The 13,317-nt window shown below is 45.7% G+C and overlaps 1 protein-coding gene across 2 annotated transcripts in view; it reads left to right on the forward strand.

Annotated features, from left to right (window-relative positions):
• Positions 1–5,434, forward strand: part of SOX13 (SRY-box transcription factor 13) — a 73,060-nt gene extending 67,626 nt beyond the window's left edge. For both annotated transcript variants that reach the window (XM_030221882.1, XM_030221883.1), the window contains exons 13-14: positions 2,876–3,092; positions 3,188–5,434. In XM_030221882.1, coding sequence (XP_030077742.1) covers positions 2,876–3,092; positions 3,188–3,443 — 473 coding nt within the window. In that variant the 3' untranslated portion in view covers positions 3,444–5,434. The remainder of the gene's footprint in view (positions 1–2,875; positions 3,093–3,187) is intronic.
• The last annotated feature ends 7,883 nt before the right edge of the window (positions 5,435–13,317 follow it).

Below are 13,317 nucleotides of genomic sequence, written 5' to 3' on the forward strand. Positions count from 1 at the left end.
GCATTGTGGTTTCCATATCGGAGCTGTAAATATGCATCTGTGCGTGTGACGTCCAGGGACACTGGGACAGCTGTCACAGAGAGAGCTGGGGGATTTATTTTAGTAATGCAGATGACAGGGGATGTAAGCAAAGCCTTGGTTAACCCTTTCGGTTCCAAGTTTTGGGCATATTTGAGCACGGTGAGGAACTCTCCTCTCTTTCTGCATTCCTGGTATTAATGCCAGTTTCTGTCCTGTGTTCAGAGATAAATGGGAAGGTCACTAAGGTCATTCTCTGCGCCTGCCGGCTCTCATACCGCTGAGAATTGTAGCTCAGTGAAGGCGAGGGAGGGGTTTGGGACTCTGGATATGCCACATGCTGTAAGACTGACAGAAACTGAGTTGAAGGCCTTAGTCCCCAGGGCTTCGCTCGGGGTGTGAGTGAGGATCTCGGGGCTCAGGTTTTTGCTATATATTGAGGAAGTCATTGTTATTCGTGGCTCCCAGAATTCTGCTTTCCCTTCTCTGACCTGCTCTGATCATTCTGCAGAGAGGTGGGGTCATGACATTCCAAGTGGAGGGAAGATACTTTAAAATAAAATCCTGGAAATGAAGTGTTTTCCCTTGGGTTTCCTGCTTCCCTATGCTCTGCATTGCTCTTATTCCTGCTTCTCCTATTATCGGGGTAATTGTATAAAACTGGTTTTACACACAGGCGATGGCTGTGGAGGTACTGATGAGCACATGCAGATGCACTTCATTGCAAGGGATGCAGTTGTGGTGTGTATGTAACCTCTGTACCTTTACACCTCCCTGCAGCTCCTTGTGACTCCGGGAAGTAACTAACCCTCCATTGCCCCAGGTACAAATAAGAACCTGTATATATTATGTGTGGGAGGAGTGGCCTAGTGGTTAGGGTGGTGGACTTTGGTCCTGGGGAACTGAGGAACTGAGTTTGATTCCCACTTCAGGACAGGCAGCTCCTTGTGACTCTGGGCAAGTCACTTAACCCTCCATTGCCCCATGTAAGCCGCATTGAGCCTGCCATGAGTGGGAAAGCGCGGGGTACAAATGTAACAAAAATAAAAATAAAATAAATAAACAGCTTTGAATGTAGTTGCAAATGCTCAGAAAGGCAGTAGATCAAGTCCCATTAACAAGATTCCAGGCAGAATCTCAAAGAGTAGCAAGATTCCAGCAGGGCTGCCGAGAGACTGGGCCGGGCCCGGGGCAAGGCCGCCCCCGGGGCCCTGCCCCTGCTGCCCTCGCTGCCCCCCCCTCCCCCGAGGTCGCCGCCACCACTCCCCCCCAGTGGAGGAGTAGCCTAGTGGTTTGTGCAGTGGACTTTGATCCTGGGGAACTGGGTTCAATTCCCACTGCAGCTCCTTCTGACTCTGGGCAAGTCACTTAACCCTCCATTGCTACTCCTCTGGGCTACTCCTCCACTCGTTCCACCAATAAGAGCCAACCTCATCAGTGATGTCACAATGGCTTGATTGCCTGATAATTGGCTCACTTCTGATATTGTGATGTCATAAGGGAAGGGGGGAAGGGAAATAGGACTTGATATACCACCTTTCTGAGGTTTTTGCAACTACATTCAAAGCGGTTTACATATATTCAGGTACTTATTTTGTACCAGGGGCAATGGAGGGTTAAGTGACTTGCCCAGAGTCACAAGGAGCTGCAGTGGGAATCAAACTCAGTTCCCCAGGATCAAAGTCCACTGCACTAACCACTAGGCTACTCCTCCACTCATTCCACCAATAAGAGCCAACCTCATCAGTGATGTCACAATGGCTTGATTGCCCAATACAGTTCCCCAGGATCAAAGTCTACTGCACTAACCACTAGGCTACTCCTCCACTCATTCCACCAATAAGAGCCAACCTCATCAGTGATGTCACAATGGCTTGATTGCCCAATACAGTTCCCCAGGATCAAAGTCCACTGCACTAACCACTAGGCTACTCCTCCACTCATTCCACCAATAAGAGCCAACCTCATCAGTGATGTCACAATGGCTTGATTGCCCAATACAGTTCCCCAGGATCAAAGTCCACTGCACTAACCACTAGGCTACTCCTCCACTCATTCCACCAATAAGAGCCAACCTCATCAGTGATGTCACAATGGCTTGATTGCCCAATACCTGGCTCACTTCTGATATTGTGATGTCATAAGGGAAAGGGGGAAAGGGAAACGGAACTTGATATACCGCCTTTCTGAGGTTTTTGCAACTACATTCAAAGCAGTTAAGGACCTCTTTTACCAGCCTGCGGCAAAAGGGGGCCCGCGCTGGCATCGGCACGTGTTTTTGACATGCACAGAGACCCCTTTTTACCGTAGCTGGTAAAAGGTCAGTCTCTCTTTTCTGCAGGAATTGGCCACGTGGCCATTTCGGGTGACGGTAAGGGGCTCCCGCTCTAACCCAGCAGTAAATATATTTTTGTAGCACCGGGCTGCTGCGGTAACTGAACGGTACTTCCTGTTTGGCGAGCGCTAAGCCCGTGTTGGGCTTACCGCCGCTTTATAAAAGGGGTCCTAAGTGATTTGCCCAGAGTCAGAAGGAGCTGCGGTGGGAATTGAACCTGGTTCCGCTGGGTCTCAGGCCACGGCACTAACCATTAGGTGACTCCTTCACTCGATACTTTCCTGTGTGTAATTTGTACCTGCTGCAGAGCGACTATAAACTATATATGTTCCTCTGCTGGCCCGAATTTTCAGCAGAGACTTTGCGGGGAGTTTCTGTTTGAAAATCAGCTGCCAGATGTGCCCACCCTCTGGACAGTAGATTTAAGCAGTGTTGTCACACGTCCTCTGAGCCTGTAGGATGATCAGACGGGGATATCGCGCTCATTAATGTTACATTTTTCTCCCTCCATCTGTCTCTCAGGCTCCCGCTGGAAGTCCATGAGTAATGTGGAAAAACAACCGTACTATGAAGAGCAGGCACGGCTCAGCCGGCAGCACCTGGAGAAGTATCCCGATTACAAGTACAAACCGCGGCCCAAACGCACCTGCATTGTGGAGGGGAAGCGCCTGCGTGTCGGAGAGTACAAAGCGCTGATGAAAAACCGCCGTCAGGACACCCGCCAGAGCTACGTCATGCCGTGAGTGCCCCGTCCGTGTGTTAATGTGTGGGGTGGGCAAACCGAGCGTGATTCTGGTGTGGAAACGGGGTGTGATTGGGCATCCTGTTTTTCAGGCCTCCCGAGCAGACGCAACCACAGATGAGCTCCAGCGCCTATTCTCAACGCATGGGTCTTGCGCTGACATCAGCGCGGATGGATCACGGCCACCCTGGAGACAGTGACCCTAGTATGCCTGTCATCATCAACACACGTAGCCTTAAGTCAGAAGATGGGGAGGTAGCAGACCCCGATCAGTACCACTACAGTGGGGATGAAGACTCCGAGGGGGATGAGAAGAGTGACGGGGAGCTGGTGGTTCTCACGGACTGAAGAACCTCTATGAGGGGTGGGACATTGACAGGACGATGTTGGAGGGGGATGCCAGTGGGGCTTATAGCATCCGTCAAAGGGAGGCAGGGTCACATGAAGACTACGACACAGAAAAACAAATTACCCTCTCCATAAAATACAAGTTCCAGTATAACTGCTCCCCTTTCTCAAACTGGAGTAAGTACCTCAGTCTCGGGTCTAGTCCTTCCTGTCTGCGTTCTGGGTTTGACCCCCAACTCTTTATAAGAGTCACCCCTTTATAAGCTTGAATCTGTGGAATTCAGAACTTATCCCTTCTCAACTGACCCCAGAAGGAAGCCTTTTCCACAGAATGAAACGCTCAAAGACCAGAGGTGATCATACCAAGCTGAAGAAGAAGAGAACTTGGTTCACAGAAAGGACTGTAGAACGTAGACTGTAGAGACCTGCAATAGACATTAGCAGGGGTGAGAGAAGCCACAAGAGTGGGACAGTCAGAAAGGGAAGGAGCAGAAAACATGATCCCTGATGTTTTAAGCATCTGTAGAAATGTAGGAGATGTGTGTATGAGTAGAGAACTGTATCCAGAACTTACATGTCCTGCTGGGTGGGGGAGGTTGTGTAATATTTGGACTTTATGCTTGCTTTATTCTAGAAAACTCCTTCATGACCGTCTGCATAGTCACTGGTTCTCCATCTTTCCATCAAAAACGGAGCACATCTGTGACTTAATATTGTGCCAGTTCGGAAGCTCAAGTCCCACAGCTTTTCCCATTTCCTGAATGAATGTCTTTCCCAGATAGGATAATGTCCTCAGCAGTGTGAAAGGACCTTAGTGTTCAAACGGGATATCCTGAAAGCCACAGGTTACACATGTGTATGAAGATGGCAGGCGAGCACTTTCACGCCTACCTCGGGAGGACAACCTGACACCTGTTCCCCCACCCCCTTTGAGAAGCTCCTGCTTCAAACCCATGGAAATGTCTGCTGGATGGAAGGTTCATAACCCTTCCACATGTGCAGGGGAGTTTTACAGCAGGGCACCTAAGCCTAAGGCTGCCAACTGGATCCAGATTCACAGGATAGGGTTGATCCAGTCCAGGATTTTTTTTTTTTTCCCCCACAGTGCATTCTGGGACTTGTAGTCATGCTTTTCTTAGGGAATGCAACGGAGTAAACTCAGGACTCGATTAACCCTGTCCTGTGAATTAAGGACACCGTATGCTCCTATATGATGGTATAAAATTGCCCCAGGGAAAGTAGCCTACATAAGGGGCAATAACGCCCCTGCTTCACCCGTTTTGAACCACCAGAATACATGTTGCCTAAAAGTTAGTTCCATAGGGGTAAATTCTAATCTCTGCTTTCCTCTATAGAAGTAAAGGACGCTCCTCTGATTTAGGTCTGAGCACTTATGCCAGAGATAAGTTTGGTGTGTGTGAGTCCCACCCAGACTCTGCCTATCTGTAAATTACACGCTAAGTAAGAGATACATATATGTACGGAATAGCGCTTAGCGGGATCTTGGCATTCCTGCACGTCTGTGCACGCATACCTAGGTAAATGTCAGCTCTCACTTTGTAGAATTGCCCCTGTCTGTTTGCCCACTTTGTACTGTGGACACCCCTGGTCAATTTTATAAGAGTCCAGTTCAGCATGTGAAACTGTTCTACACACTCAAGTCCCTGGACATTATTCCTATAATCCCTTTTTCCAGAAAAAGGGCAAATAACCCCCCCCCCCCCCCCACCACCACCACCACCACCAGCCCAAGAGCCAGAAAGATATGGTGGTTCAGATTTTAAACACCTCCTTAACTAGCTGGGCATAGTGAGGTTTCCACTTTGTGACCAGAGCAACGAAGCTTGACTGTGAGTGAAAGAGGGTCAGATCCCTTCCAGTATGGCTGGGGTGAGTGAAAGGGGGTCAGATCCCAGAATGGCAGGGCATAAGTATATAAGTATTGCCATACTGGGAAAGACCAAAGGTCCACCAAGCCCAGCATCCTGTTTCCAACAGTGGCCAATCCAGGTCACAAATACCTGGCAAGATCCCAAAAAAGTACAAAACATTTTATACTGCTTATCCCAGAAATAGTAGATTTTCCCCAAGTCCATTTAATAATGGTCTATGGACTTTTCCTTTAGGAAGCCAGCCAAACCTTTTTTAAACTCTGCTAAGCTAACCGCCTTTACCACATTCTCTGGCAACGAATTCCAGAGTTTAATTACATGTTAAGTGAAGAAAAATTTTCTCCGATTCGTTTTAAATTTACTACATTGTAGCTTCATCGCGTGCCCCCTAGTCCTAGTATTTTTGGAAAGCGTAAACAGACGCTTCACATCTACCCATTCAGCTCCACTCATTATTTTATAAACCTCTATCATATCTCCCCTCAGCCGCATTTTCTCCAAGCTGAAGAGCCCTGGTCGCTTTAGCCTTTCCTCATAGGGAAGTCGTCCCATCCCCTTTATCATTTTCGTCGCCCTTCTCTGTACCTTTTCTAATTCCACTATATCTTTTTTGAGATGCAGTGACCAGAGTTGAACACAATGTTCGATGACGCCTAGATCCTTTTCCTGGTCGGTGACTCCTAATGTGGAACCTTGCATTATGTAACTATAATTTGGGCTCCTCTTCCCCAAATGCATCATTTTGCCCTTGCTCACATTAAACGTCATCTGCCATTTAGATGCCCATCCTCCCAGTCTTTCACAATCCTCTTACGATTTAAAAACTTTGAATAACTTTGAATACAATATTCGAGGTGCGGTTGCACGATACAAAGGCATTATAACATCCTTATTTTCGTTTTCCATTCCTTTCCTAATAATACCTAACATTCTATTTGCTTTCTTAGCCGCAGCAGCACACTGAGCAGAAGGTTTCAACGTATCATCAACGACAACACCTAGATCCCTTACTTGGTCCGTGACTCCTTGCATGATGCAGCTATAATTTGGGTTCCTCTTTCCCACATGCATCACTTTGCACTTGCTCATATTAAACGTCATCTGCCATTTAGACGCCCAGTCTCCCAGTCTCATAAGGTCCTCTTGTAATTTTTCACAATCCTCCCGCGATTTAACAACTTTGAATAAGTTTGTGTCATCAGCAAATTTAATTACCTCACTACCATCTCTAGGTCATTTATAAATATGTTAAAAAGCAGTGGTCCCAGCACAAACCCCCTGGGGAACACCACTAACTACCCTTCTCCATTTAACCCTACTCTCTGTTTTCTATCTTTTAACCAGTTTTTAATCCACAATAGGACACTACCTCCTATCCCAGGACTCTCCAATTTCCTCTGGAGTCTTTCATAAGGTACTTTGTCAAACACCTTCTGGAAATCCAGATACACAATATCAACCGGCTCACCTTTATCCACATGTTTGTTCACCCCTTCAAAGAAATGTAGTAGATTGGTGAGGCAAGATTTCCCTTCACTAAATCCATGTTGACTTTGTCTCATTAATCCATGCTTTTGAATATGCTCTGTAATTTTGTTCTTAATAATAGTCTCTACCATTTTGCCCGGCACCGACGTCAGACTCACTGGTCTATAATTTCCCGGATCTCCTCTGGAACCTTTTTTAAAAATCGGCGTTACATTGGCCTCCCTCCAATCTTCCGGTACCACGCTTGATTTTAAGGATAAATTACATATTACTAACAATAGCTCCGCAAGCTCATTTTTCAGTTCTATCAGTACTCTGGGATGAATACCATCCGGTCCAGGAGATTTGCTACTTTTCAGTTTGTAGAACTGCCCCATTACGTCCTCCAGGTTTACAGAGAATTCATTAAGTTTCTCCGACTCATCAGCTTTGAATACCATTTCTGGCACCGGTTTCCCACCCAAATCTTCCTCGGTGAAGACCGAAGCAAAGAATTCATTTCATCTCTCTGCTACGGCTTTGTCTTCCCTGATCGCCCCTTTTACTCCTCGGTCATCTAGCGGTCCAACCAATGCTTTTGCCGGCTTCCTACTTTTAATATACCTAAAAAAAGTTTTACTATGTGTTTTTGCTTCCAATGCAATCTTTTTTTTGAAGTCCGTCTTAGCCTTCCTTATCAGCGCTTTGCATTTGACTTGACATTCCTTATGCTGTTTCTTATTATTTTCAATCGGTTCCTTCTTCCATTTTCTGAAGGATTTTCTTTTAGCTCTAATAGCTTCCTTCACCTCACTTTTTAACCACGCCGGCTGTCGTTTGGGCTTTCTTCATCCTTTTTTAATACACGGAATATATTTGGCCTGGGCTTCCAGGATGGTGTATTTGAACAGCATCCACGCCTGATGTAAATTTTTGACCCTCTCAGACGCTCCTCTAAGTTTTTTTCTCACCGTTCTTCTCATTTTATCATAGTCTCCTTTTTTAAAGTTAAACGCTAATGTATTTGATTTTCTATGTATACTTACTTCAAAGCTAATATCAAATCCGATCATATTATGATCACTGTTATCAAGCGGCCCCAGCACCATTACCTCCCGCACCAGATCATGTGCTCCACTAAGGACTAGGTCTAGAATTTTTCCTTCTCTCGTCGGCTCCTGTACCAGCTGCTCCATAAAGCTGTCTTTGATTTCATCAAGGAATTTTACCTCCCTAGCGTGCCCCGATGTTACATTTTCCCAGTCAATATCGGGGGAATTGAAATCACCCATTATTGTTGTGTTGCCCAGTTTGTTTGCGTCCCTAATTTCCTTTAACATTTCTGCATCCATCTGTTCTTCCTGGCCAGGCGGACGTTAGTACATTCCTATCATTATCCTTTTCCCCTTTACACATGGAATTTCAATCCACAGCGATTCCAAGAAGTGTTTTGTTTCCTGCAGAATTTTCAATCTGTTTGATTCAAGGCTCTCATTAATATACAATGCTACCCCTCCACCAATTCGATCCACCCTATGATATAATTTGTACCCCAGATGACAGTGTCCCACTGGTTATCCTCCTTCCACCAGGTCTCAGAGATGCCTATTATATCTAATTTTTCATTTAATGCAATATATTCTAACTCTCCCATCTTATTTCTTAGGCTCCTGGCATTCGCATATAGGCATTTCAAACTATGTTTGTTGTTCCTATTTACATCATGCTCAGTACTTAACAGTACTAATTTGCAATCTTTTGTCTGATTTTTATTTAAGGACACCTGATCTACTACGGTCTCTTTTGCAACCTCACTATCAGGATACCCTATCTTCCCTGTTTTGGTGATATATTTGAAAGATACCTTATCCTGAACCATGTGCTTTTGAGCGACTGTCGGCCTTCCCCCCATTTCTAGTTTAAAAGCTGCTCTATCTCCTTTTTAAATGCCGATGCCAGCAGCCTGGTGAGTGAGAGTGAGATCCCTTCCAGAATGGCTGAGGGTGAGTGAAAGGGGGATCAGATCCCAGTACGGCTGGGGTGAGTGAAAGAGGGTCAGATCCCTTCCACTATGGCTGAGGGTGAGTGAAGGGGGGTCAGATCCCTTCCAGTACATCTGGGGATGAGTGAAAGAGGGATCAGATCCCAGTACGGCTGGGGTGAGTGAAAGAGGGTCAGATCCCTTCCACTATGGCTGGGGGTGGGTGAAAGAGGGTCAGATGTTGGTGTTGATGTTTGGGGAGAATCTGTCTCTGTGTCCTAGATTTTAGGGAACAGGAGCTCAAATCTGTGACAGTGTCATCCACCCCTCAGTACAGAGCTAAGCAAATATTCTTCTGGGCTAGAATCCTGTATACATAAATTTATATATATATTTACACACATATATAAATATATTTTTAAAGATTGTAAATATAGAGCTTTATTTTGTTAATAAAATGCTGAGTGACTTAAATTGTATATTTCATGGACTTATTTTTTTATCTGCTTCGTTGGTAAGAGTATGCGCAGTTCAAAGGAATCAGCATCTGATTGTGTGTGTGATGTCTTGTACCCCCAGTACTATACCCTGCACCAAAACTGATTGACCACCCCTCCCCCCCCAGTGCATTCTGCACTAACACTGATTGACCACCCCTCCCCCCAGTGCACCCTGCACTGATTGATCACCCCTCCCCCCAGTGCACCCTGCACTAACACTGAATAATGACCTGCAGATTGTCATAGTATCATAAATTGAGGGAAGGCTCACAAAATACTCATTTACAGATGCTTAGCAGGAAATAGAAAGTTACTCAGATATACCTTTAAACTAGAACTGGCCATTTAAACTTATATGTAAGCCAAGCAGGCTCTTATCTGGATATCTGCTGCTGAGAACATGGATAGGGTTAACTGATCACTTAGGCTGGGAGACAGTGGGTTCCTGTTTTATGAGGATTTGTCATTATGAAGCTGCCCAGAAGAGCTTCAGAAATTCACTTGAGACTTGCTGCTGTGCTGACTGTAATTCATGGTGCCAAAGAGAGCTTCCATCCTGGGGGAGGACCCCAGGAACAAGTTTGGGGCCCCAAGAAGCTAAGAAAGTTGGCAGCATTTGCTCGGTTTATGTGGTCTGTTTTGCTACAGAAGTCGGGAAAGTACAAATATATTTGTACACAATATTATACACATAGGTGGCACCCCAGAGGTGGCTGCATACATGCTGCCCTGATCGTTCTGTTCTGCTCCTTGTTATCTTGGGCCAGTCGTCAACACTCCATAGTCTCGGGAGTGAACATAGCTTTGTTAATCCTTTTGCTATAAATGTATGATAGTAAATCACACTGTTCCTGGTCCTCTGGTTATTATCTTGGTGCAAATGCTTTTCTGTTTCTTGGGCAACCTCAGCTCCATTGAGTCTAATACATTTCTTAAGACATTGTTTGTTTGGCATGTGGGCTTCTTTTCCTCAGTCACTCATTCTTCTCTTGACAGCTTTATCCTACCACGGCACTCCAGTGGACTGTAAAAGGTGGCCACACTCAACCTTCACCTCCATATCCCACCCTTTCCATCCCTCTGCTTGGGAGTGTGTAGCTGACTCATCCTGCTTCTCCAAGGAGAAAGTGAGCTTAATTACCTGTAAAGGGGTTTACTGTGGACAGCAGAATGTCAGCCACACACCCCTTCCATCCCCTCTCTAATGAACCTGGCAAGGCTGGGGACCACCCTGAGGTGGGAAGTAAGCTGGCTTAGTGATGGGGGCTCCTGGACCCTCTTAAAAGGTGGTTCTAAGCTCCAGCTTTATTGGCTAATGGATCCAGTTTGTGGCCGACATCCTGCTGTCCATGGCAAACCTCTCTTACAGGTCAGTAAGATTGCTTTACATGAAAAGCCTTTGAATTAAGTCTCTTCTGTATTTTCGCTACTGAAGTTAGCTGTAACTGTGTGTGAATGGATGAGTCTCATCGGGGAATGTCACTTCCCCCACCACCTAAGCTTTCTGCCGCACCCAGATCAACCAGGCAGGCTCGCTGGGACTTGTCCGGTATTCACTTCCCCTAAAAACAAACAAAAGTACATTGCTATGAAATACAGTCAGATAGAACCAGGACTGGATCGGCCTGTTCCTGTGACCTGGGGGCCTCCAGAGTGATGTCAGCAAGATGGTTCAGCAGCACAAATGCAGACGTCACAAGCATGTGTGAGGGGCAGTGGCTGTGGACCCCAGGATGGCCCTTGTCCCATATTGTTCAGTGTGAGGGGGACAGACTGGCAAACCTGGGTTTCTCTCAGGGCAAATAGGGATGAGTTAAGAGCAGTTTCTCAAGAGACAGGAAATATGCGTGAAAGGGATGTCGGACTTCCTCTGGCTGTGTGCTGGAACCCATTTACTCTGGAAATATATGATCTGGATTTCTGTTGTAGGAATGTACATAAGTAATGCCACACTGAGAAAAGACCAAGGGTCCATCGAGCCCAGCATTCTGTCCCCGACAGTGGCCAATCCAGGCCAAAGGCACCTGGCAAGCTTCCCAATTGTACAAACATTCTATACATGCTATTCCTGGAATTGTGGATTTTTCCCAAGTCCATTTAGTAGTGGTTTATGGACTTGTCCTTTAGGAAACTGTCCAACCCCTTTTTAAACTCTGCTAAGCTAACCGCCTTCACCACTTTTCCGGCAACGAATTCCAGAGTTTAATTACACGTTGGGTGAAGAAATATTTTTCTCCGATTTGTTTTAAATTTACTACACTGTAGCTTCATCACATGCCCCCTAGTTCTAATATTTTTGGAAAGCGTGAACAGACGCTTCACATCCACCTGTTCCACTCCACTCATTATTTTATATACCTCTATCATGTCTCCCCTCAGCCGTCTCTTCTCCAAGCTGTATAGCCCTAGCCTCCTTAGTCTTTCTTCATAGGGAAGTTGTCCCATCCCCGCTATCATTTTAGTCGCCCTTCGCTGCACCTTTTCCAATTCTACTATATCTTTCTTGAGATGCGGTGACCAGAATTGAACACAATACTCAAGGTGCGGTTCTTTCCTATTACACATTGTAGTTCTTTTTCTTCTTATTTCATTGTTTATGATTTTTTTTTTTAGAAGTGTAAACCCCTGTGCCTTGCTTGCCAGTTAAAGCACTATAGTAAGTATGGAATGAATAAATAAGCCGCATTGAGCCTGCCATGAGTGGGAAAGCGCGGGGTACAAATGTAACAAAAAATAAATAAATAAATTTATTAAAGTGGCTTTAGAGGTCCCACAGTCCATGGAAGCAATTATTTTTATTATCATTTAAAAAATATATGAACAGAATTGTCCTCTATAACTTCATACAATTCAATTTCTTGAAGTGCTCTAGAGGAGGAGATTTCTGTTTCAATGACATGATATGAAGAGAAGGTGTCATGGGCAGAGTCCTTTCTCTCTGACCCTTCCTGCTATGGGAGAGAAGGTCCACCTTTCAGAAGAGTATTAATGTTTGTGTTTCTAAGAGAAAAGAAGGCCGTCTATAGACCCAGACTGAGCGTCTGGAGGTTTGGGGCTGATGAGAGGGATCCCAGGACCCCATAGCTCCCTGTCTGCACTGTTTGGAGATCACCTGATGACCTCTGTATGATGTGAGACAGAGAACTCATCACGAAAATCTCTTTTAATTACCAAATCTGACTGGACAACTGCCCCTTTCCTCTCTCACACAATAGGGGAAGGCTGTCTCTATCCGTCTCCCTCCCCCCCCCCCCACCACCATCAGTTAAACAATGGGGGACCCATACTAGGTCAGACCAATGGTCCCTCTAGCCCAGTATCCTGTTTCCAACAGTGGCCAAGCCAGGTCACAGGTACCTGACAGAAACCCAATTAGTAGCAACATTTCATGCTACCAATTCAGAGGCAAGCAGTGGCTTCCCCATGTCTATCTCAATAACAGACTGGACTTTTCCTCCAGGAACTTGTCCAAACCTTTTTTTAAACCCAGATATGCTAACCGCTGTGTGTTTCTTTTGCCAGAAGGGCTTTCAGTCTCTTCTGAAGTGTTTAGGGGGGGGCTTTACGGCTGTTACTACATCCTCCAGCAAAGAGCTTAGGTCTTAAGAGTCTTGCATTTAAAGCAGACATACCAGTCAACCAGCACAGCCGTTCACTGTTCTTTCTCTCCACGAGCCTTGCGATCTCAGAACAAGCACCCCTTAATTTCCCCCTCCTGTGTGCCTTGCCTGAACTCTCAGTTTAGCTTTCTACACCTCAGCTCCACTGTTGTGCAATTCACTTTTTCACTACCTCTGAGTTGATTTCTCATTTCCAAAGTTTAAATGATATTTGAGATGATAGTGGTCCAAGGTGAGTTACATTCAGGTACGGTATACTAGGGCTTAAAATCTAGTTCAGTGACTTGCCCAAGATCATAAGGAGCAGTAGTGGAGTTGGAATCCTGGTTTCCCAGGTTGTCGGCTCCCTGCTCTAACCACTAGGCTGCAAGACATTCTTTCTCTCACAAGTTTTTGGTGATTGAATGTGCTGGT

Source organism: Microcaecilia unicolor, chromosome 12 (genome assembly GCF_901765095.1).
Source record: "Microcaecilia unicolor chromosome 12, aMicUni1.1, whole genome shotgun sequence".
In the NCBI taxonomy this organism is placed as follows: Eukaryota; Metazoa; Chordata; class Amphibia; order Gymnophiona; family Siphonopidae; genus Microcaecilia; species Microcaecilia unicolor.